A 24,267-nucleotide genomic window follows, 5' to 3' on the forward strand; every position below is an offset into this window, starting at 1 on the left:
TGAAGGGCATTTTTCCCCTATTCTTTCTCATACTTCTTTACTATCTCTACATCAAGATGGAACATGCGGAGACTGTAATTAATGTCTTGTTTTAATTAACCTGCAGTAAAAATAGACTTTCTTGGCGTGTTTCAGATTCAGTTTTCCCCACTTGGAGGAAGGATTTATGAGTTTTATTGGATTCTTCAGTGATCAAGTCTGTATTCCTCTGCTGGTGTTTGTAAGCATGAAACTTAATTCCCTGCTGTTAAATTCTAGTGATTCAGGGAAAAGAAAGGAAAGGCAATGCTGGCAGCTAATTTCTGTATTTGCATAAATAACTGGCTCAATTGATGCTACAGTCCTGGTTTCTGGCAGCCGGGAGATTAAAAGATCAAGCTAGAGACCACGAGGCTGGACTGTGAGATCGGGTTTCATGGAGACTTTGTGTTTAATGTCCCCATATCTCTGCATTTCCTCCAGGCTAATACTGGACACACAACTGGGATGGGAAGGCCTCCTGTTGCACTCAGCAGGAAGCTGCAATGTTTCAACTACTAATCCAAATTCACTCAAAATTCACAAATTTTGACTAGCAGTTTTCACCAATCGTCGCAGCTTTTCCACAAATCTGACCAATCACCTTAAAGTTTTCGGTGTTTCTTTCCTTTCTGACCAACTAAACAATGCAACTCTGCTGAATTTTGACCCATCCCCTCAACCTGCTTCTAATTTAACTTCTAATATCTCTTGAAAGCTGAATCTGCAACGTAAAATTTCAAAGATTAATCTCAAAATTTCTGAGTTTCTTTCTAGCAAATATTTGACCTTTTTAAACTTTTTAATTTTCTTGTTTTTTCTAGAACATTTCTGAGAATAAGCTCAAAACTTCTGCATTTTTCTACCAAATCTTTTACTTTATAAACTCAGAAATTCCTTGTTTTTTTCTAGAAGATTTCAGAGATTTTTTTGGTGGAAATTACAGCTCTTAATTTGAAGGAAAGGTCAGGAGGAATATTACAGAGTTGTGTAGTATGTTGGCTTCGTTTGGGCTTATTTTGTAGACCTGGTTGCTTATTTCGTTCCCCAGATCTGGCAACCCTTGTGCAGGATTGAATGAATGCAGCATGGATGTAATTATAGGTGGGATGAAGATAATCATGAGGAGCTGGATGAGTTTTTCTGCGTTGCTTTTTTTGGCCCGTCTCAAAAGACGTTTTCTATCCCTTTTAACTTTTTACCCTGAACTTGAATCTAATCCATTTCAGCATCTCTGGGTGTTGATTGAGCCCAAAATTACTTCTTCAAAAGGAAAAAGATCTGATTAAAAGTGATGTGTAAAGATTTGATGTTGCAGGAAGACAGAGGAACTGAAGGCCTGCCGCTCTCTGCTAACTAGAAGCAGATGTTGGACTTCCTACCGGCTCATGTTTATGTTCTTGAGCACATTCCTTCACACCTCCACGTGTCTGCCCTGCTGCGGCTGTCTGGGTGCTGGATGTCTATTCAGCTGCGGCAGAGCGGGCCGGCTGGCCCGCAACAACCTCCATCCTTAGTCCCTTCGGTGGTTTTCATTGGCCTCTCTCTCTATGAAGCTGAGGCAGCTGGAAATCGTTCCCCCTGTCACTTTGGCTCAAACTAAAACTCTTGTGAACGTGGATCGAGGGCCTGAGGGTCTTGGACATCTTATCCCACTCCTCCCAGAACTCCAACTGGGAATATAAGTCAGAGAGTTTAGGCAGGGAAGCGTTGTCGTGGAGCCAAGGTTTAAAGTTTGAGTCTCCAATTAAAATCTTGTCAGACTGTTGCCAAATGTTCATATATCCTGAAGAAAAAAGAATAAACAGTCTGCACAGTTTTGTGGATTACAACATTTATTATTTGGCAATCCATGAATTGAAATTCATTCAGTGTGAAGGAATAGCTCATTGTTTCATCAGATACCTGCTTTTTATTAAGAAAAGAAGAAATCTGCTCGACTTCGATCTCTGGGCGTTCCCCTGGAGTTTCTGGTCAGTTGGCATTCAGAAAAGTGCAGTTGGCCAGAAAATTCAAATATTTGGCAGCAGATTTTAATTTGTGGACGTCAGACACGATGTGAGTCACGGCTTTACATCATGCGGGCGCAGCTCCTTTAGAGGAACCCAATAATTATTTACATGTGAAGAATAAGGGAGATTATGCAGCACTGTACAGGAGAGTTTTAGGTTTAGTGCCCCAAATTTTTCCCCATTAGTCACAATTTTCAATGCATTTTGTCAGGTTTTTAGACGATAAATCAACACAGACTGAGAAGTGAATGGAAAATGATGCATGGTTTTCAAACTGTGGTAATAAATGAAAATCTGAAAGTGTTGCATGCAGTTGCTCTTTTGTTCTCTAATGCTGTTAAATAAAATCCTATGTAACCAAATGCATTAAAAAAAAGTGTCCTCAAGGAAACCAATGTTCTGGTCAGATGGCACAGATATCCAATTATTTCCATACAAAACACCATGTGTGGCAGGAAACTATCACTCTACATAACTCTGAACTCATGCAGGGTTTCTGTGCATCCTTCAAGTTGTCCTTAAATTAAATTGACATTAATCACAGGTCTTAAATATTTACATGACAGGATTATTTAATCGCATATTCTTGCATAGTTGCTTTTCTTGCGGGACTTTTCTGTTGAGTAAAAGTTTAAGTTCTTCTGTAACTGAAGAGATGAGGCTACTGCTAACTAGCTGCTAATATATCCTTGGTAGCTAACTAGCTAGTAAGGGTATATTTTTTTATGCAGCAACAAAAGATGAACATTTTTCAACTTGTTGCGTTGCATGTCTGAGAATTTGTTACAGTACTTAAAAGATGATGTTTGTTCTTAAACAAACTTTGAGCCGGTTTATAAAAACAAAATGGAGAAATATTTGGTGACTATTAAATGACATAACCTTCAGTTTATCTGAATACTTTTGAGAGACGCTAAATATCCTTTATTTGGATTTTGATGCAAATGGTGTCCTGTAGGAAGAAAAATCTGCAAGAAAACAGTTCATAAACAGTCTAGTTTGATTTCAAGATGGCTTGATCATCTTTTTGTAGATTGTGCATGTTTCAAAGTCTGGGATATAATCATATTTATAGGGCTGCAGCTGACAATTATTTCATTAATTGATTGATTAATCGATAATTCTGACAATTAATTGGATTAAATAGTGGCACATTCTTCAGATTTTTATGTAACCACTTAACCCTTTTTTATACTGTTGCTGCATTTGCATCATGTATTTCTATTCATCTAGTAAATCTGATCCAGCTGAAGCTAAAACTGCTGGTTTAGGAGTTTAGACTAAAACATATTTACAGACAGTCGTTTTTATCTTAAATGCAAATGTTTTTAAGCTTTGGCTTAATTACTGCTCCGACTATGTTGTTCTTCCAGCAAATGGCCTTCTTTGTGAGCCTGTATACTCCAATTAACGATAATCGATAACTACATTAGTTGACGATTACTTCAATAATTGATTTGTCACGATTGGTTCCTACATATTTATTATAAATCCCTCTCTGTCATGTGTCTCGACAGTGTCCTTCCTTGTTGATTTCTGCAGACTGAGCTGGTTCTTCAGCAGGCTGTCCCATATATGTGGCACATACAGTATAGCCGCACTTTGTCCTTATGTAACGAGCCGTAGTATTCCTGCTTTCTGCGGCTTTATATTTTTAGCAGGCGAGGATGCGTTCCAGTCTCCAGGCCCGTCATATGACTCTGAGGGGCGAAAGGTGATATTGTGGGAGGTCTCTGCTGCTCTCATCGGTAAGACTGAAATGAATTAGGTCATAATCTATTTTATAGTAAGCTGAGTCTCATGTAAAGTCCCTCCAGTTCAACCGGGAACGGAATGATATTCCAGCAAGTTTATACTTCAGCTTTGAATATGATTCTCAACTGATTAACTGCAGGATGGCTTTTTTTGTTTTTAGTCATTACGACAGAGCCACATGTTTTTGGGTATGTCATAATTTCTGCTTGGCGCTATATTAGTGAAAAACAGAGAATGTGTGGCCAGGCTCTTTTCTCTGCACGCATTTGTTCCCGTTGCAGAGCTGTTGGACTTTCCAATGCTTCGGTTTGCTCACATTTTTAACAAGTAAATTACTCTCCTGGTGGGTATTTCATGTTCTATTCTGTTCCCTTCTTACTGAGGAAAGCGCGTCCTCTGACACCAATGTTTTCCGATCTTGGAACAGTTACAATCCTTTTCTATTGCTCAGACAGGAAGTGGAGCGCTGACTGTGGTCTTGGACTTGGTGTCCCTAACAGATGTGTTTTAGTTCAACCAATTGGACTCCCCACTTTTGCCAACATTTTGCAAAGTTGGTCAAACCCACCTGGATTTTTTGTGGCCAGAAAGATAAGTCTTGGGGTGAATTCAGACCCTGTAATCAAACTCCAGTCCATTTGTCTTGAAAGTCCAATTTGTTTGTGGAAATGTAAATACACAATCAAACTCTGATGTAGACCAAAAAAGCGAACTCTTGTCCTCCTACGAACCTTGGTCTCAGTTGGATTAAAGTGAACTCTGGCATCGTTTGAATGCCAAACAGACCAGAGTCCGCTCCAAAAGCAGCTACAGCGCAGGGCATTCTGGGTAAATACAACCTAAACAAATGCAAGAGTGTAATGGTAGAGGGAGAAACGGTTCATAGTCTTACCAAAGACAAAAGAGAAATCCTACAACCGCTAAAATCTGACAGATTTTAGCGAAATGTTAACAAAACTCCATTTTTGTTAACATTTCCTGAAGAAGGAAGTTGCAGTCAATCTCTTTTTCAGAGGTTTTTGTGTCGTTTCCCTTAGCAGTTCTTGGTGCAGCACCCCCACAGGCGAGGAGGGGAACAAACCAAACCATTAGTTTGGTTTGTTTGTTGCAGTGCAGTGTGAAACAGAAACCCAGCAGCTGAAAATTTAATAAATGTTACAATTTCAGTCCCAAATCAAGCCAAGTATACCAAACTATCAGGTGTGAATACACACTTAGTTTCATCTGACCAAAGCACACACTGGTGTACTAAAATTCCCAATAAAATTAAATGAGCTCAATGTGTTTATGTTTTCCCAAACAACCAGTTGGCATGTAGATTTTGTCTTGTAGTTGTTTTAGAGCCTTAGTGACACCAACATGCTCTAAAATGAGTTTCCATAATTTTGAGTTTCCACATTTTGAAATATGGCATTAGAAAAGATTGATGGAAATGGCAAATTCAAACTAACTTTCTACACATGTATCCTCGTAGCCAGTTGATGGTAACTCATAATTAGCTTTTTTTTTGTGACATTTAAAAAATTTGCTTGAAATTCACATGACAAGTGGATGGAAACAAAGCTACTGTTAGCTGGAAGCTTTGTAGATGTTACTTCACTTTCCGTCGTCAAAGATAAACTTATCACACTTTGTCACAAATCCAGTTGTTGTAATAAACGGTCTGATTGTAGATCAGGCCAAATGTAGGCTCATAATAAAATTTTCTGTAGACTGTCTGACTTATAATCACTTCTACTACACTTGAATAATATGTATTCCTATCTTTCCCATTTTGAAAAGTGGCTATGAGAAATGAGCTCATAGCCACTTTTTAATTTTTTTTTAAGGGCCAATAATCAATCAGCCAATAATTTTGGCATCAGAAATCTGGTAATAACAATTATTTCTTAACACTGAATAAATGTAATCAATTTAAAAGCTGTATTTTTCCATTTCTTTCTGTCTAAGACTGAAAGATTTTAATGTGTTTCAACACTTTTGATGCTTTTTTGTCAGTGGTGCCAATAACTGCGGAGTGGAGAGGGGGTTGTACATTTAATAGGAGAATATGTCTGTAAATCTTTACACCCATACCTTCTGCTTTATCACAGCTGTATAAAAATCACTTGGCGCAGTAAATCAGCAGTGGCTGTTTTCTCGTCACGTTCCCAGAGTGTGGAAATGATGAGGCAAGATGTGTTCGTAATCTGAGCGCCAGAGCCAGAACACACTGAAACAGCGCTTTCTCACCATCTGTCAATAACACAGCAGCGGCAACCAGGCCAGCAAACACATTGTTCTCTGTTTAAATCTAGACTCCTGCAAGGACTGTTGTATTTTGGCAACAAAACACACTTTATTCACAAAATGTGTGCAAAGAAACAATCATTATATTAGAGGAATGGCATGCAGATTAGACTGAATCAACCAGAAACAGAAGATACAAACTTATCTGGACCAGGAGTTCATTTTCTAACCGTAGGGTGAAATATTTTTGGGTGCTTGCATGCCAAAATCATTTTACAACTGGTGAAACATAAACTGTTTAAAGGCTGAAACGATTAATAGAATTAATCGTGATTAAATAATTTCAATTAATTTATTAATCAATCGTTAGAGTATACAGGCTCAAAAAAGGAGAATTTGTTGAAAGAACAACAAATTCATGGCAGTAATTAATCCAAAACAATATATATGTACAGTATATACACATGCACACACACACATATATATGCACACATTTTGCGTTTAGGCCGAAACATCTTGTCTGTAAAGATGTTCTATTTAGGCAGTAAAAATGTTTCTTAAGTAAAAAATAAATTTGGGCGTTTGTTTATTTGCAACTTTTAATGTATTTCTAAAATTGTATAAAAATGGATTAAGTGGTTGCATAAAAAATTAGCAGAATGTGCTATTTTTATCGTCATTAATCATCAGAATAATCGATTATTCTGACGATTAAATCAACCAAGTAATAGCTAGTTGCAACTCTAGTCCTGCGTTTTTGCCTTTTTTGATTTTAAACTAACTCTGCAAAGTTTTGCTTTATTCAGAATGATGCAACAAATTAATCCTACAGCTGTCATGATCCAAATGTGTTTTGTGGTTACAGCATCCTTCATCCCAGGAGAATACAGGCAACGGATGAATGCTCGCTGCAGCCCACTGAGACTCCTTCATGTCCTGAAGGTTTCTGTTAGTGAACAGTGAGGCATGCTGGGAGATTACAACACCACACCCGCCCCAAAAATTACAAGTCTGCAGAGAGTGAAGGAGGATAATCATTTTGGGTTTACTTTAGAGCATGGTTTCCCTGGAAGACTGAGGGGAAAAAATGGGTGAAATACCTTCAGAGGACAGATTTTATGGGGGGGTAAAAGTTTTTTGTAAAGCTTGCTTTATTATTTTTAGGACTGAAATGATTAATTGATTGCTGTCATAATCTTAAACTAATTTAGTAATCGATTAATCATTAACTGGAGTATGCAGACTCAAAAAAGGCCTTTTGATGATAGAACAAACTCACACCAGTAATTAAGTCAAAACTGTACAAAGATTTATTAAGATGATAAAAAAACCTTTGTCTGTAAATATGTTCATTTTAGGCAATAGAAATGCAGCATTAAAAATGAATCGAATTGTTTATTTGCATCTTTTAATTTATCTCTAATATTGTATAATTTAAGAGATTAAATGAAAAATTTATAGAATGTGCCCGTTTTTTTATCTGATTAATCGATTAATCAATTTCTAAGGTAATCGTTAGTGAAAGTCCTAATTGATGTAGATTAAAAACACAAAACTGAAGGATAACAGCTTGTTCAAGCTCTGCAGCAACACACACCGTCTCCTGCATCAGCTTCTCCTCACCCCATTAATTTTCCTCCTAAATGCAAATGAAGCTGTTTCGTGTCACGTTTCCACCTCATTTGTCCCACTTCCTCCTGAAATACCCTCTGGTATGGTGACACAGCTAGCAGTGGTCAGAAGCAAAGCAGCGATATCTGACCTGCTGCTCCTGGCTTAATGAGGCTCTGAAGGTTTCGTGTTGATTTCTGACCAAGGAACTTCATGAAATCACGAGGATCCCAGGCTGAGCTTAATCAGACACGTTTTTCCAATATCCAGACAGGCTTTCTGTGTCGTCTGAAAGATATGAAATGTATAATTGTAGGTCTGGGAAAGACTGGAAACGGGAGGAATCTGGGAACATGTTAACATTTCCTGTCCTTCTGTCTGTCCATACGTACAAATGTTCTTCCATTCTTCCCTCCATCAATGTTCTTTCTCTCCTCTCTCTTTCTCTGTCTCTCTTTGTCTGTATTTCTCTCTCTCTCCATCTGTCTCTCCCTGACTCTTAGTCTTTCTGTCTCCCTCTTGCCATCTGTCTTTCTGACTTTCTCTCTGTGAATCTGTTTGTTTTTCTGTCTATCTCTGTCTTTGTCTTTTCTCTCTCTGTCTCTGTGTTTTGGTGTTTCTGTCTCTGTGTCTTTCTCTCTCTCTTCCTCTCTACCTCAGTTTTTTTGTTTCTCTCTCTATCTCTGTTTCTTTCTCTGTCTCTATTTGTCTTTGTCTCCCTCTCTCTGTATCTCTCTTTTTCTATCTCATAAATTTGGATTTTTGTTGTGTTTATTCTGGCTGAATTCAGACTAAAACATTTGAGTTTGGGAAACTCTGGGATATTGACTTGAGAACTGCACACTAAGATCTAGAAAACTGTAAACAGAAGTTTGGTTTATCCTCAGAGACCTTTGTGTCCCTCAGTAAAGATGTTCGACTTTAAATCAGCCAGCTTCCTAAACTCTATGTGCCTCTTACCTGAGAATGTCTCCTTCCCTCCTCACGTTTTTACTTTCTTCCATTTGCCCTTCATCTGAACTCCTTTTAGTAGGATTAATATCTGTCATTTTTTTTTTTTTTTTACCCCTCCAGGGGGTCTTTTTGTGGGCTCTAGTGTCCCTTATATGATAGTTGGCTGACAGGAAACGGGGAAGGAGAGGGGGGAAGACATGCGGCAAATGTCGTCGGGTCCGGGAGTCGAACCCGCGACGGCCGCGTCGAGGACTCAAGGCCTCCAAATACGGGTCGCGGTAACCGCTACGCCACCATGGCACGCCCAATATCTGTCATATTTTTTATATCACTGCTAAAACAAGCATGAAAGCCCCACTTCCTTCTGTGACAAAAATTAATCATTCGTTTGCGTCTCTCGCTCTCCGTCTTTTCGTCTCTTCCCTCAGAGGACAGCTGGTGGGGATGGAAAATGATGGAGGACAAAGGTCCCCGTGTTGCCGACTACTTCGTGGTTGCCGGTCTGACGGACCCGTCCAAGCCGTTGGACCAGGAGATCCACTTTGATGATGTGTGCCACAAGACGGCCAAGCCCAAAGCGCCCATCACGGACGTGGCGGTGGTGATCCGCTCCCTGGGCGAGGAGGTTCCTCCGGGGTTCGCGTGCATCGAGACCACGCCGAGCGGACACTTGGCCGATCTGAACAACGGCGGCCTCATGGCGCCGCAGATCTTCCTGTGCTACAGGCGAGGCCGCGACAAACCCCCGCTCACCGACCTGGGGTGAGTAACTTTTCACTGATTGATTTGATTAATCCCTTCAGCCCTGCCCTCCAGTATCATTATCCATTACTAACTTGGTTGATGATTATATCAGTAATTGATTAAACACGATTTATTTGATTGTTTGCTTCAGTCCTACCCTATCAGGTGCTATAAGTTACTAAATTTGTTGACGTTCATTTTAATAATCGATTAATCGTGATTAATTGGTTAATCGTGTCAGTCCTACCCTCATGTGTCATTATCAATTACTAAATTAGTTGACAATTATTTTAATAATTGACTAATTGTGATTAATTTGATTAATCACTTCGGCACCACCCTGTTAAGTATCATTATTGATACTAAATTAGTTGAGAATTATTTCAATAACCGATTAATCACGATTAATGTGATTAATCGTTTCAGCCCTGCCCTGCAGATATCCTCCTGTTTTTGAGAACCGGCGGTCTCCCTCCTGGTAATGAATCACTGCTCCTATCAGTGTAGCTGCTTCGCTCTTCCAGTTCACAGCTTCAGGACATTTAAAGTTGATCTAAAAGGCTGAAGTCTTCTTAATTCCAGGGAATGCTTAGTTCTGCCAGCAGCCGTTTTCTGTCGCAGTAAAAAGTGAAAGGGAAGCACTGCTACAGGTCTCTCCCCCAGCAGCATCACCTGAATTATGTGAAGTCAATACTCCATCTTCACACACCTAGGGCAGGTGGTGACGACGCTAAACGGACTCATTCTTCTCCCCGACGCTGCGGAGTTCAGCGCTTATCAGGCACTGATGCAGCCGCTCTGCTCAGCCACAATCAGCACATCGGCTGCTGTGAGCCTGACAGGACTAATGGGTTTAAATGAGCTGTCATCATTTACACGCTTCTTCAGCTGTTGCTCCATACAGTGGCGAATAGCTGCACAGCTGGTGTTTCAGGTTCTTTTAAATTTAAGGTGTTTCTATTTTAATGAAGAGCTTTTCTGTTGTTTATGAACAGAAATATCAGATAGATGCTTCAACTTCTCAGTACGTTGAAGTTAGAATATTAAGCGTAAATTTTTTCGTAGGGCTGAAACGATTAATCACGATGAATTTGTTGAAATTTAGTAATCAATTAATCGCTAACTGGAGTATACAAATAAGGCTATTTGCTTAAAGACCAACACACTCAGAGCAGTAAATATCCCAGCTTTCCTGTTTCTTATGAACAGAAAGATCAGAAAAATACTTCAACGTTTCATTAAGTTAAAAGTTAAAATATCAAACTCGTACATTTTTTGTAGGGCTGAAATGATTCATTGTATTGATCATCATGAATCTGTTTAAATTTAGTAACTGATTAATCGCTAACTGGAGTATACAGACACAAATAAGTCTATTTACTTAAAGAACAACACACTCAGAGCTGTACTTATTCCAAAACTGTACAAAAATATATAAATTTTGCAATTAAAGTAAAAAAAAAATCTATAAATGTGTTAGCTTTAGGTTCACTCATTGCAAATTCCCAGGGCGGCCATCTTGTTTCACAAGCGTGTTTTACATTTCTAAAACACGCTTTAGATGAGGTCAACTCACAGAGAGGAAGATTGAAATGAAAGTCAGTTTTTGAAAATATTTTCTGTCTTTTTTTCTTTTCTAAGATAAAAATGGAAATTTGTTTTTATTATAATCAGAAATTTAATTTGGTGTAAAAAAGTTTTGTTTTTTTTATTTTAATTTTAAGCCGTATTGCCGATCCCTGAATCCTAATTCTGTTTTTTTAAGAGCCTGATTTTGTCTCTAAATGAAAGCTGATTCCATGATCTGTAAAAAATAAACTAATAAAAGTTCTGAAAATAAAGAGCAGTTCCTGTAAATGCTTTTCAAACCTTTGACCTTCTTACACAATCAGATGTTTTCAGGGGGTTTGTTCAAGGCCTCGCTCAGCAAACACACAGTTTGAAACTCGACTGAAATGCTGCATTAGTCAATAATGGATGGATGAGTTCTGCTCTGGTCTGATGCATCTTAAAAAGGCTCCTGCAGAAAAATAATTATGAATCTAACAGTTTTCCACTCAAATATCTGTTTTCTGCTTTGCTCTCAGATACTCCTTCCAAATCCCTGTAGAGTAATGGAGGATAAGCGAATAAGTTGGGGAAAATTACTGTAATTTTATGCTTTAATTTTAAGTTCTTGCCTTCTGCGAGGTTTGATTGAGGGAAATCTTAGACATCTTAGTGCCACAAAGGTACAAAAATGATCTTTTTATACATTAAAACCCTCCTGTGAGCTCCTTGTGTAGTGTTTGAACAGTTTTACTTGGTGTGCTTGAGTTGTGATTTGATGACCAATCAGAAGAGTCAGTGAGGAGTAAGAGAGTTTATAAGAAAAAACAAAAATGTATTGTCTTTCAGGACACTTTTGTACTATATGCACATGTTCAAATCAATGCCAGTCTGTATTCCAGTGTCAAAACCGCAAACAAAAGAAGAATGAACATTTTTCTTTGCTCAATAATTCTTTGCCGCAACCAGAACATGCTGTTGGTTTGGGTTTGAACGCAGATCAAACTGCGATCCCTGTGATGTTTGAAATATGCATGCACCAGTGCAGCAGAGCTGTCCATTTCTCTGCATAATTTGCTGCTAATAAACTGAATGTTTTCCATATGGATGAGCTGCTATGAGTAAGAGAAGAAAAGTTTTTGTTTTTATCTATTATGCATTCACTGAGGCTTTGTTCTCTTGTGGTCCTGATTGACCAGGCTTCAGGCTTTCAAACTATTTCTAAGCTTTTATTCTAACATTTATTGCTCTAACATTAAGTCTTTTCTTTATTCTTGACTGTGATGGCATGCGGTGTTGTACGTTTTCTAGATTTGTAGAAATATTGACAAAAACTGTAGTAGACCTGTAAAAAATACAGCTGAAATAAAATCCTGTCATGTTTTTTACAGAAACTTTTAAAATAACATTTAATTATAGGTAAATTTTCTGTTATGTGTAGAGACAACAGTGTTTCACAGCTTGAATTTAAGTATTTTTGTTTGTCTAGTTAATTTTAGAATGAAAAACTATCAGAAAGACTTGGCAACTTTTCCTTTAGATCGTTTGAAAAGTGTTGCTCATGTGAATCCAGAAAGTTTTCACAGAGCTTCAGTGTTTGTTGTGTGGCAGCTTTACTCCAATGTATTAAAATCTCTTTCCTCAAATTTTACACACAAATGCTGGACTGGGTGACATGACTTTAAAAAAAAATCTCAGATTTCTGATTTTAATCAATTCCCTCAGCCCCCCCCCCCCCCCCCCCCCCCCCCCCTCACTTTCTATTCCAATTACTAATGAGAGGAAATATTTTAAAGTTTTTTTTTTCAATCCTCCATTCAGTGAGTTATGCAATGGAGTATTGGGACCAAGTTACAAAATGTTTTAATTACGAGAATATAGTCATAATATTAGTAGAATAAAGACTCAATTTTACCAGAACGTCTTAAAATTATAAGAAAAAAAGAATTTTAATGAGGAAAAAAGCTTAGATAATTAATTTTGTGTTGGAATTCTCATACAAATACAACTACATGGCTTTATGATCATAATATTAAGATTTTATTATATTACTACGCCTGTGCTCTTGTAACATTAACTTTATTTTCATAAATAGAAAATTTTACCCTGACCCTTACAATCTGTCGTAGATATAGAAGCTGTAAAACAAGATGGCCGCCACTCTGAACTATGGAAACCAAAGGAGACAATTGGAGAAAAAAATCCAGATCTTTCACTAATTAAATCTTCAAAAATCAAATATTCAATTAATAAATTAAATAACTGTATCTCCCAGCCCTTCCTCCATCCCATAACCAGTAAAATATTGTGTTTTTTGTGGTATCTGCCCCTGCATGTGATGTTATTTCCCTCCCTGCAGAGTCCTGTATGAGTGGAAGGAGAGGTTGAAGCAGGGCTGCCACCTCATCCAGACCACGCCCGCTGGTCGTCCCGCCAACATCAGCGGCAACTCCTCCCAGCGAATCTATGTCACGTACCGCCGAGCGCCGGACAGCCAGCCGCACGCCTCCCTGGCCGTCACCGACATCTGCATCATCATCCCGAGCAAAGGCGAGACGCCGCCGCACACCTTCTGCAAGGTGGAGAAGAACCTCAACAGCAGCATGGTGAGGACGCCGCACACTTAACACTACTGAAACGATTAATCTGATTAATCTGATTAAAGGATTATTGAAATGATTGTCAACTAATTTAATAATAAATCATTAACTGGAGTATACAGACTCAACAAAAGGCCATTTGCTGAAAACTCAGAGCAGTTCTTAAGTCAAATCTGTGCATAAAATGTATGCATTTTGTATGTATGACAGCGGTGGCCAGATGTTTTGTCTCTGAGGCCAAAACTGTCAAACTTAAACCACAAAATTCATTTTTAAAAATGCAAAAATGATTTTATTGTTTTCCCTGTTTGGTTTTTATGAAATCTATTAATATTTAAAGATTCAAAACATAAAAATGGCTTTGGGACTGTTACATCATTAAAAGAAAAAAAATTACAATTTCCAAATTTTTGGTGTCAACCTTTGTTTTCTATTTTGTTGGTCAAATTTTCACCATTCTTGACTTGTGGCCAGGGGCCCACAAATGGCCCTCAGGCCTCCAGTTTTAAGATAAAAACTGTAAATATGTTTCAACCAAAACCAAAATGAAGCTTTGGTGGTTCAGATTTACTGAAGGGATTCTATGTTGTTGCATTGTAGGTAATAAAATGTTTATTCTCTTATTGAAAACCTGAATTGAATTATTTATTTGCATCTTTTTATGTATTTCTAACATTGTATAAAAAGGCTTAAGCGGTTTAATGAAAAATCAATAGAATATGCCATTTTTTATTTAATTACCAGTTAGAATGTTTTATTAATCACCAGAATTACCAGTTAATCGTCAGAATAATCGATTGCCAAAAATAATTGTTACTTTACAGTTTGTTCAGCAAGTATTTCCTAATAGAGATTAAACCTATCAAAGTTTAGCAGTGAATTCTCTGTGTTTATGGAACTGCGCAGAAAAATGCATCTTATTGTTTGTGGATGAAAGGCATCCCATGTATTCCAGACTTTCATCTCTGATGCAGCTTTTATAGAAAAGCCTTGAAACTGGAGGAAAGTAAAGCAGCAGGAGCTTCATGAAATGCCTGAATTCATCGCTGCTATCGCCAGTAGTGGTGGGATTTTTTCATTCACTGTCATGCTTTTCCTCTCTTAAATCCATCATATTAGTCGTCAACTAATTTAGCAATTGATTAATTAACTGAATTATACAGATTCTAAAAGTCTAAAAGATATAAGAGCTTGTTTTAAGTCAGTAATATTGATGAAAAACTATTGGCTCCACCAGCAGATTATTTAACTTATAACAAAATATTTTTCCAATCTTATGTGTGAAATAATCTCCCAGTGAAATTAGTATGTTTTTCATCAATATTAAAAAAATATTAAAAACAAGCTTTTATATTTTGCAGAAAAGTAACTTGTAAGTTTGTCTTATTTCAAGTATACTAAGATATTTGCACCAAAATTACTTAAGATTTTGTGTTTTTGCAGTGAATGTGTCCATTTTTGTCCAGATTTCTTCACAAATAGACACTTCCAGTAGAAAACATCAGACTGATGAAGCACACTCACTCTGCTGCACCATCACAGATAGTTTGTGCTGATCAAAAGCGTGGAAAGCTTTTTTCATTGTTATACAAAGCTGAAACATGGATTCATCTTTCTTTTGTCTTTCTGCCCAGCAGAAATCATGCAGGGCTTTTTTCTTTCACACTCGTTTCCAGTTACGTTTCAGAGTGCAGGAAATGCAGGAGGAACATGTGGTCGTATCGATCTGGGTGGCAACATTCCTTGTGTTGTGTTGCTGCAGAGGTCACATGCATGTCTCAGCAGCCAAACATTTTCCCATTTATCCCACATTTTCAGACACTTCTGGTTTTCATTCTTTAAGGGATTTCATGGTTCAGACTTTAGTCATTTATATGCAAAGTCATTTGTTCAAACAGAAGACTGAATTATTTTATATTTTTAGAACAGTTTCAGCTCCGATTGGGTGAAAGCATCGTCTTTCCACAGGTTCATGATTTCATTTTGGTCTAGACTTTGACTGGACCAATCTAACACCTGAAGATTCTTTGATGTACAACATTTCATTGACTGAGCAATTGAGCAATTTGACATTTCGAAGAAATTTGCTTAATGGAAACATATCAATTAAGAAAAACCCTCGTTTTTGGTGTTAGCATCAGATTTTTTCTTTTTCTTTTTTTTTGGCCGTGTTGAAATTGATTTATTTAGCAAAACTGCAATGGAAACACTTCTGTTGTATCACATGAGTCACATGACTAACATCCTAATGTTACTACTGACAGAAACCACAAAGAAGAAGACGACAGAAAGTAGTTGGAGGATGATGGCGTATTTTTTAATGACTTATTGCGGGAACAGACTTATTCATATGTGATTTTAATTGTGCCTCCCATTTAATGGAAACACAACAATTGCAAAATTGCGGTCTCCAAAAATTGGATATTTTATTTTTGACATTAGCAGAATATCAACAGTTTTTAGCACATTTGTAATGGAAGAGTAGCGATTGACCATATAATTGCGCTAAGTGGAGGCGGTTTTTCAGCCATATTGAAATTTGTTTATTTTGCAAAACTGTAATGGAAATTTTTTTTCTGCAATTTACGAGTCTCATGAACAACAATTGGATGTTACTACTGGCAGAAACCACGAAGATGACGACAACAGGACGTAGTTGGCTGCATGTTTTTCAATGACTTATTGCGTGAACAAACAAATTCACGTGTGATTTTAATTGTGTTTCTTATTTAATGGAAATAACGCAATCACAAAGTTGTTTTTTTTAACATAATTTTTAGACATTTTTCTTGTAAAGTTGTCTTTATTCTGCTAATATTTTAACTTTGTTCTCAAAATTAGTCTCAGAAAGGGATGGTTGAAATAAAAGCAGTTTTTTTAAATATATATTTTCTGTCATTTTTGATCTCTTTTTTGAAAATAAAAGATTTAGAACCAGAAATTGGAACTGATCTAAAAAAAAATTATAGATTTTATTTTCAAGCCAAATTGCAGAGCCCAGCTTTCGTAACTTTGTTTTTTTTTATGAATAGATTACTGCTGAAGTTATTTCACCTTGTCCTGCTTCCCTTTTTGTGAGCTTGTCTCTGATTGTCCACATTGCGCTGAATCTCCTGCTCTGTTCCTGTCTGCAGTGGGGCTCCTCCGTTTACCTGTGTTACAAGAAATCTGTGGCCAAAACCAACGTGATCGCCTACAAAGCAGGTGAGCTTTCCTGATCCAGGTGTGTCTCTTACTTCTCTCCATTGGCAGGTAAACCTTCATAACGTCTGACATCAGAGACGAGAGAAACCAGTTCTGAGTGGTATTTTAAAGGGCTGGTATTATTTAAAATAGACTTTTTTTTTAGCTTTACATCATGTTTTTCCCTCATTAAAACATACCTGGAGTTTGACCTTGATTCTTTCATGCATGTTGGAGAAATCCTTTAATCTGGTTAAACGGCTGGTGGGAACTAGCTCCGCCTTTGAGGAGCTGTTTCACAAAGCAGCACCCACTCAGCTCCTTCAGACTAGCCAGCAGCAATTAGCAAACACCTGGTGGAACTGCTGAGCTCATTATAGGAGCTGCTGCTCAGTGCAACTCTGGTAAAAACATTAAAGGGTGAATAGAGGATCTGTGTTGGGATGACTTCCTGAAGGTGGAGATTCTTAAAGAGACAGAGGCCCAATTTCAACGTGTTATTCTATAAAATAACATTTTTTAAAGTCATATTTGATGTATGTGGCATTTTTATAACAATTGTAATATGTTACCTTACAGTTGAATGTAACATATTTACTTGATTGTGCTATAAAATGGCACTGTGTGTCTGGAAAACACTGTCCCTTTAAAGCGCTCCGATGGTTTGCCTTGACATGGCTTGGCTTTATTGAAGGTTCTTCATGGTTTATTTGATATTTTATTCGATGTAATTCAGTTGTTTTTGTTTTTCCTGCATGTTTGTGTCTTCAGGGATGCAGATTGCTCTGCCTGCATTTCTCTGCATCCTTACTAACAGGTTGAGACTCTCTGAAGCGCTTTGGGTTGAAACCTGAGTGATGAGATAAACTCCTGCTCTGTCAGTATTTATGTTTGCTTTAAATAAAAGCTATGTTTTTTATGGTGACATTATTATTATTATTATTTCACATGAAACATCTGTGTGATTTGGACTCTAAGAAGACAAATTGATTATTTTTCTGGCAGATTGAGTTTTGCTTACCTTCAGTGGGCGACATGTTGGTGAATCTGCAGGAAACTGATTCTATCTCAGACGATTTGAGTGAGTCAGAGCAAAAAAAACGCTGCAGATTTCTGCAGTTTGTTTCCACATGAAGCTGCAGTAACTGCAGCAACTGTAGCAACCAGACTGTTTGTCCGTCTGTCCATCCGTCCATCCATTCATGTTTTCATAAAGAATTTAAGGGAAACATTTATTTATTTTCCAGTAGAGAAAATAAATAAAAAATAAAAAACATCTAAAAATCAGCTTTCTCCCTTTTTTCTGTGTAAAATAAATCCCAGCTAAATGCTCAAACTATCAGAGTGATGTGTCTGATGTCTTGCTGTTTTATTCTTTCTTCTTTTCTTTTTTTTTACATAACCAGAAAGTAAAACCTGTTTAAGTCCCATGGAAGTTGGATTGTTCAGAACAAGTACATTATCCAAAGTTTGCGGCAGCTCGGTGTTTAAACAGCTCATTAAATGAAGTCAGGGTTTCATTATTTCTGTCCTGCTGACAGAGACTAATTACTCCGCAGCCTTGTTACAAAGCACTGATTGATTATTACAGAGCCCAGGGTTTCTGCACTGACTCAATGAGGTGCGTTATAACGACGGTTTTAGCACTATTGGAGAAGTAATTTCACCTCCACAAGAAGTTTTGATTTGCTGCTTCAGAGAGGAGTTTACCTCACTATCCCTTAAAGCTTGTTTTCTTGTTTTTCTTTGTCCTTTAAGGTTTATTCAGCAGATATCCGGAGGAGGACTACGAGTCTTTCCCTCTGCCGGAGTCGGTCCCTCTCTTCTGCCTTCCCATGGGGGCAACAATCGAGAGCTGGCCAGCAAACACCAAGTACTCCCTGCCTGTTTTCTCCACCTTCGTCCTCACCGGCGCGTCTGGAGAGAAGGTAAGCTGGTTGAACGTGATTTAACGCTCATTTTTATTCACAAACACCTACACTGCTGCATCAGATAAAAAAACACTGGTGACAGGAAGTCTGTAACTGTCACATATGCAGCTGTTGGATCTACAGACTAAACACACCTAAAAAAAAAACACAATGTATTTCATCCCTAAAGGAAAACTGGGTCATGCATGTTGCAGTCGGTACAATTCTGCAAATACATGTCAAATCCAAAGAGAACACAAACATCTCGCTTGCAACACATTAAATATCTCATGTGTTTATATTTCCCACACTACTTTTTGACGTTGACATTATTTAATTCTAATTTATGCAAAAGAATCTCATTGTAAATCTATAATACATCAAAACTGTGAGCCGGTTCCATTTAATTTGGTCCTTTTCTGGAGATTTAATATTTGACATTTAGTTATTTTTCTCTAAAAATGCAAGAGAGATTATTAAAAAGATGTTTCAGTTATTAGTCCAACATTTCTGTTGTGTGCTCAGTGATTAATTTTTTTAGATGTCAGAAATGATGCATAATCTTAATGTTTTTAGTATTTTTTCACACTTTTGTACAATATTTTATTTATTTTTTAAATTAAATACAATTTATTTACTTTTATTAAAATCTTCCATCTATTGTTTTATTTTTTGTTGCTGTGCATCATTTTAGTGCAACTCATTTGCCAGAAAGTCCTCTATGAATAAAGTTGAAAATAGAATAAAGATCCTACTGAATAAAATCTTTTTAGGGATTTTCTTTTAATTTTGTACAGTATGTTGTCTAATATTTTTAATTAATTAGAATTTATTTTTGGTGTATATTTTACTTTTCATTTTTAGCTTCTATCAATTGTTGTTTGCAGCATTTTAGTGCAACTCATTATCTAAAGTTCTATATAAATAAGGTTGAAAATAAAATAAGGATGCCTCTGAATAAAATCTGTATTTAATATGGAAAAATTCCTCTTAAATTTTACATCTGAGTTTGCAGATTTTTCAACAGAACTGAGATCATTTTTTCCCAGATACTCTAAAAAAGGTGAATAATAAAACAAAACTTATGAAATATTTGCTACTCAAATCTGAACATTTGGAAATATTTGGAATTTTGATTTGTAAAGTTGAAGAAAAAGCAACAAATTTTTAAATTTAATAAAAATTTTATCAGGAAAATTACAGATAGATTTGCATTTATCTGTAGCACAAACATCTTTCCAGTTTTATCAGCAGGAATATTTTTTTTACTTTTTGACTGCGAGCCCTTCACAGTTCGGTTGATCATCTTAGCTTTCAGATCTCTCTCTGATGCGTCGCTGAGACTCTCATTCTTGACTCTGTAAACATCAACGCGACCTCACCGCTCTGGTTCTCGGTTTGTGAAGAGTTCCTGCTGCGACGAGGCCGGAGCCGACCCGTATCGCTGAACCGTGAGGTGAAACACAATCGGGATAAAAACAAACAACCTCCACAGTGCAGCGATGGTTTAGCAGCGTCGGAGTTCAAATAGTGTCGAAACCTGCTGCCGAGTCGAGGCTCTGTGTGTACGTGTGTGTGTTTATGTTGGGAGAAAGGCTGGAGGTGTGTGTGACTCGACTTTTAACGCAGCTCAGCAGGACGGAAAGACTCGGTTTACCTGAAGAGAATCACCTGACAAACAGCGTAGATATGAAACTGAATCAACAAAAGTTAAAAAAATAAATTATTAGGAAGAAGACACATTTTTTGTGGAGTTGGACAAACGTTACTACAACGTTGGGTAGCAACTAGATACATTAACCCAATTAAATTTTCTTCAGTAACTTTTTTTTTTTTTGAAAAGTTTACTTTTAAGAGTAATGCGAGTATTTCCCAAAGGGAAGTACAGCCCTGCACCATATTGATGTTCACATGTTGATGTCAGGATATGTGAAGGAATGCCATTGTGTTGCCACAAGGTTAATTTCGCTGAATTTACTCGCGTGTTTGAAGAGGAAAATAAAAACTTCCACAGTGCTCGGATGTAAAGATGCAAAGCAAAAATTTATTCCACAGTTTTTTTGCGTTATCCTTTACAAGAGCAATTGAATCCTAGATAAACACAAAACAAACTACGGTTGAAAAACCGCGTGGCTCTGTCCATCTTACTTGCAGCGCCTTCTCTTCTCTCTGCTATCTGTCCTTCGTTAACGCTCCAGCGCGGCACACCTCATTTGCATAAATTGCAAAGTGGCCAATTAAGCTATAAACATACAAACTTAAAATAAAACACTTATTCACAATAAAACATTATGAAATTAGCTACATGCAATATAATAGTGCTACCTAAACCTCAACAAATGCACTTATTAAATTACTAATTAAACAAATGCGTTTTAATAGTATATTTGATATATAAACTTGTCCTCCACAGCCACGTTATTTCATTTGAGGCAATAACATGTTTATTTTATTATTTAAAAAGGAATTGTATTGCTTATTTGCATCTTTTAATATATTTCTAATAATGCAAATGAAAAATCTGCAGAATGTGCCATTTTTAAAACCTGATTAATTGATTAATTTTCCGATTAATTGTCATCATAACTGATTAATTGTTACTAAAATAACTGTTGGTTGCAGCTCTGGTGGACCTTCAGCGTATATGCAGTGGATTCACTCGGATAATTACCGAGTTGTACAGTGAGGAGGTCCTGATGGAGGTCGTCTCAGTGAGCAGCAGCGTGAAAAGATGGATGTGATTTATCACCTTCTCCTGTTTCAGGTTTACGGTGCTGCCATCCAGTTTTATGAGCCCTACCCACAGGAGTGCCTGACTGATACTCAGCTCTCCCAGTTGGGCCTCTTGAGCCCAGAACAATGCAACGCCTCTCCATCCAGCTCTGCAGCGGACGCCGCCATCAATCCTGGAAACAGCGTCGCCAACGCCAGCTCAATCTACACCAACAAGTGCATCTGCCTGCTGTCCCACTGGCCCTTCTTCGACGCTTTCCGCAAGTTCCTCACATTCCTCTATCGATACTCCATCTCCGGCCCGCACGCGCTGCCCATTGAGAAGTAAGCTGTCGCTTTAAAGGGGGCCCATCATGGGAAAATTTACATTTTGTACATTTTTGTGCTTCCATTTTGGTCTCGACTGCTTCTAAAAACAACTCAGCCGCTTTAAAAATAAGAATTAATAAGTTAATGTTTTTTGATTTCTGGAAATGAGCCGTTTCAAAAACCTCCTGTTTGTTGAGTCACACTGCGGTGTTACCTAGCAACCCCAGCCAAGCTGGTTACCTAGCTAGCAACCCAGCTGCAGCAGGTTTGGCTTGGAAAAGAGAAGGGCTTTTGACTCTCAACTGTTTCTGAAAACAGGTCAAACACTTAAAAAAAACAGCCATTTCCTGGCAATAAGTTAACAATTTTTGGTGTCTGGAAAATGAGCCGTTTCAAAAACCTCTTGAATGTTAAGTCAAATTTGACGGTCACTGTGCCGTTACGTAGCAACCCAAGCAAAGTTCAAACATGTTTGGTCAGCTGGTTTTACTGCTGTATGCGCTGTACAATGGCTTTGTACCATAAACTGGTTGACAAAATTCTTTTTATTTGTCGTTTCTGATGTTTTACTTTTTTATTTTGGATAAATAAATTAAACAGTGCCAGTGTTTAATGTTCATTATAATTTAATGTTTGAGAACGTGTTCTTGCCTTATTACCATTATATTAGTTGAAAATGGACTCAAAACAACAATATTATCGTTTATTGTTTATGGGACAATTTGTCGTCCAGGTAAATTGATCATGACTGGCCTACTTGATATATTGCTTATTGTTGTCAGATATTGTCTATATTTTACCCAGCAGCCCGACTTTTCCATGATTTTCTTGTAGTTTTCTGCTGGCTGAATCAGAGACTCGGATGGCGCTGCCTTCGTTCTTTCACTTTAATAAGTCTATTTTCTCCCCACACAACAAAAAAGTGCAATTTTTATGTTTTTTGCTGAAAGAAAGGATCTTTTTTTCCTGAAATTCTGCTGCTGTGGTAATGTGAAACAGCCTTTTTATGTCCCCCTGCTGCACATAAAAGACTATTCTGCCACCCACTGCTGTTATTTCTGGCCTCACGTCCCCCGTTCTTCTTCTTCTTTTTTCCAGACATATCTCTCACTTCATGCACAAAGTTCCCTTCCCTTCCTCCCAAAGGCCTCGCATCCTGGTGCAGGTAAGCTCTTTAATTGCAGCAGTGAAATTGGTGAAATTTCTCTGGTTGCCTGCTGGGTTGTGTTCGGCTCCTCCATTATGGATGAACGTTTCAGTGATTTATTGCAGGTGTTTTGTGTTTTTGGTTGGTTGACTCTCCAGTTTTTTGCAGCTTTCTCCTCATGACAGCCTGATGTTGAGCCAGCCAGTGAGTTCTCCCTTACCGCTCAGGTGAGAGCAGCTGCTCTTAAATGTTTATTCACTAATCTAAATCTTTTCCCTCTGACATAAGCTGCAACTTATTGACCTTACACCTGTTTAATGGCCATTTAGGCAAAAGTGCTCTATTGATTTTACTCATTTTATTTCTGATTTAAGGTCTGTGTTGTAGATCGTTGCAGTTTCTGAAATAATTCAGAGCTGCACTGCAAAAACATAAAACATCACCAAGTATTTTTGGTCTGCTTTTCATTTTAAATATCTTAGTTCATTTAAAATAACTTAAAAGTCACTTTTCAGCAAGATTAATCAGCTTTTTAAATCGATAATCCTTTAATATAGAGAACAAATTACAGATTATTTCACTTAAAACAGGAAAAACAGGTGGAGAAAAATCTGCCAGTGGAACCAGTGGTTGTTTTTTATTATTATTATTTTTTATTATCAATGTTATTGACTTAATTTTCCTGTTGGAACCAGAAATAAAATAAGATTTTTACGTTTGTCTTCCGCAGCGGAGGAAGGTTTTCCACTCTGCTCCATAACCTCGGTCCGGAGAACGCCGTCACCCTGCTGGTGTTCGCCGTCACCGAACATAAAATCCTGGTCCATTCTTTACGGCCGGCGGTGCTGACCAGCGTCACAGAGGCGCTGGTGTCAGTAAGTTGACACCAGAAACCTGGACAATGACCTCCATCTTGTTGTCCAATTAGCTTATTAAACTCTTTCTCTGTCTTTATGTAAGAATGATTTTGTGCAAAAATGAAACAAACATGTTTTGTATAAATCACAGTCCAGTGGTGCCCAAACTTTTGGCATGGGGCAAAAAGTTTTTTATAGCAAAACTACTTATTTTTTTAAATTATTTTTACTTTCTAGATAAAATATACAAATAGACATTAAATACTTTAATGAAAGGAGCAAAGTAATCAGATTTCTGTAGACGACAGATGTGCCAGTAGTAGATTTAAAATAAAGACTTAAAAAAAAAAAAGGCAAACCATACACAAAATTTTTCATCCTTTTCTGGACTTTTTTGTGTATTTTTAGAGACAAGAATATGGCCCGGTCCGGCTTTATTTTGACAAACTTATTAACAACACAGGTCCGCATTTAGTTAAAGCCACTTTATGTTTTTTTTCTTGTTTCCTTTTACTATTAAAATAAATAAAATCTAAAGTAAAAACCTGGATGAAAACTTTGTGTTGCACTTTATGTTACCAACAGTGAAAGCTTTACATCTGCATCAACAGGCTGGCCTGGGATTGAGGGCCACAAACGGCCCCCGGGCCACGCTTT

The 24,267-nt window shown here is 37.5% G+C and overlaps 1 protein-coding gene across 6 annotated transcripts in view; it reads left to right on the forward strand.

The window, feature by feature from the left end:
* The window catches only part of LOC116719060 (C-myc promoter-binding protein-like), a 71,375-nt gene that overhangs the window by 7,872 nt on the left and 39,236 nt on the right, over positions 1–24,267 (forward strand). For all 6 annotated transcript variants that reach the window (XM_032561414.1, XM_032561415.1, XM_032561417.1 and 3 more), the window contains exons 2-9: positions 9,008–9,341; positions 13,231–13,477; positions 16,606–16,675; positions 18,413–18,582; positions 21,329–21,621; positions 22,705–22,771; positions 22,922–22,980; positions 23,484–23,628. In XM_032561414.1, the coding sequence (XP_032417305.1) occupies positions 9,031–9,341; positions 13,231–13,477; positions 16,606–16,675; positions 18,413–18,582; positions 21,329–21,621; positions 22,705–22,771; positions 22,922–22,980; positions 23,484–23,628 (1,362 nt within the window). In that variant the 5' untranslated portion in view covers positions 9,008–9,030. The remainder of the gene's footprint in view (positions 1–9,007; positions 9,342–13,230; positions 13,478–16,605; positions 16,676–18,412; positions 18,583–21,328; positions 21,622–22,704; positions 22,772–22,921; positions 22,981–23,483; positions 23,629–24,267) is intronic.

Source organism: Xiphophorus hellerii, chromosome 4 (genome assembly GCF_003331165.1).
Source record: "Xiphophorus hellerii strain 12219 chromosome 4, Xiphophorus_hellerii-4.1, whole genome shotgun sequence".
In the NCBI taxonomy this organism is placed as follows: domain Eukaryota; kingdom Metazoa; phylum Chordata; class Actinopteri; order Cyprinodontiformes; family Poeciliidae; genus Xiphophorus; species Xiphophorus hellerii.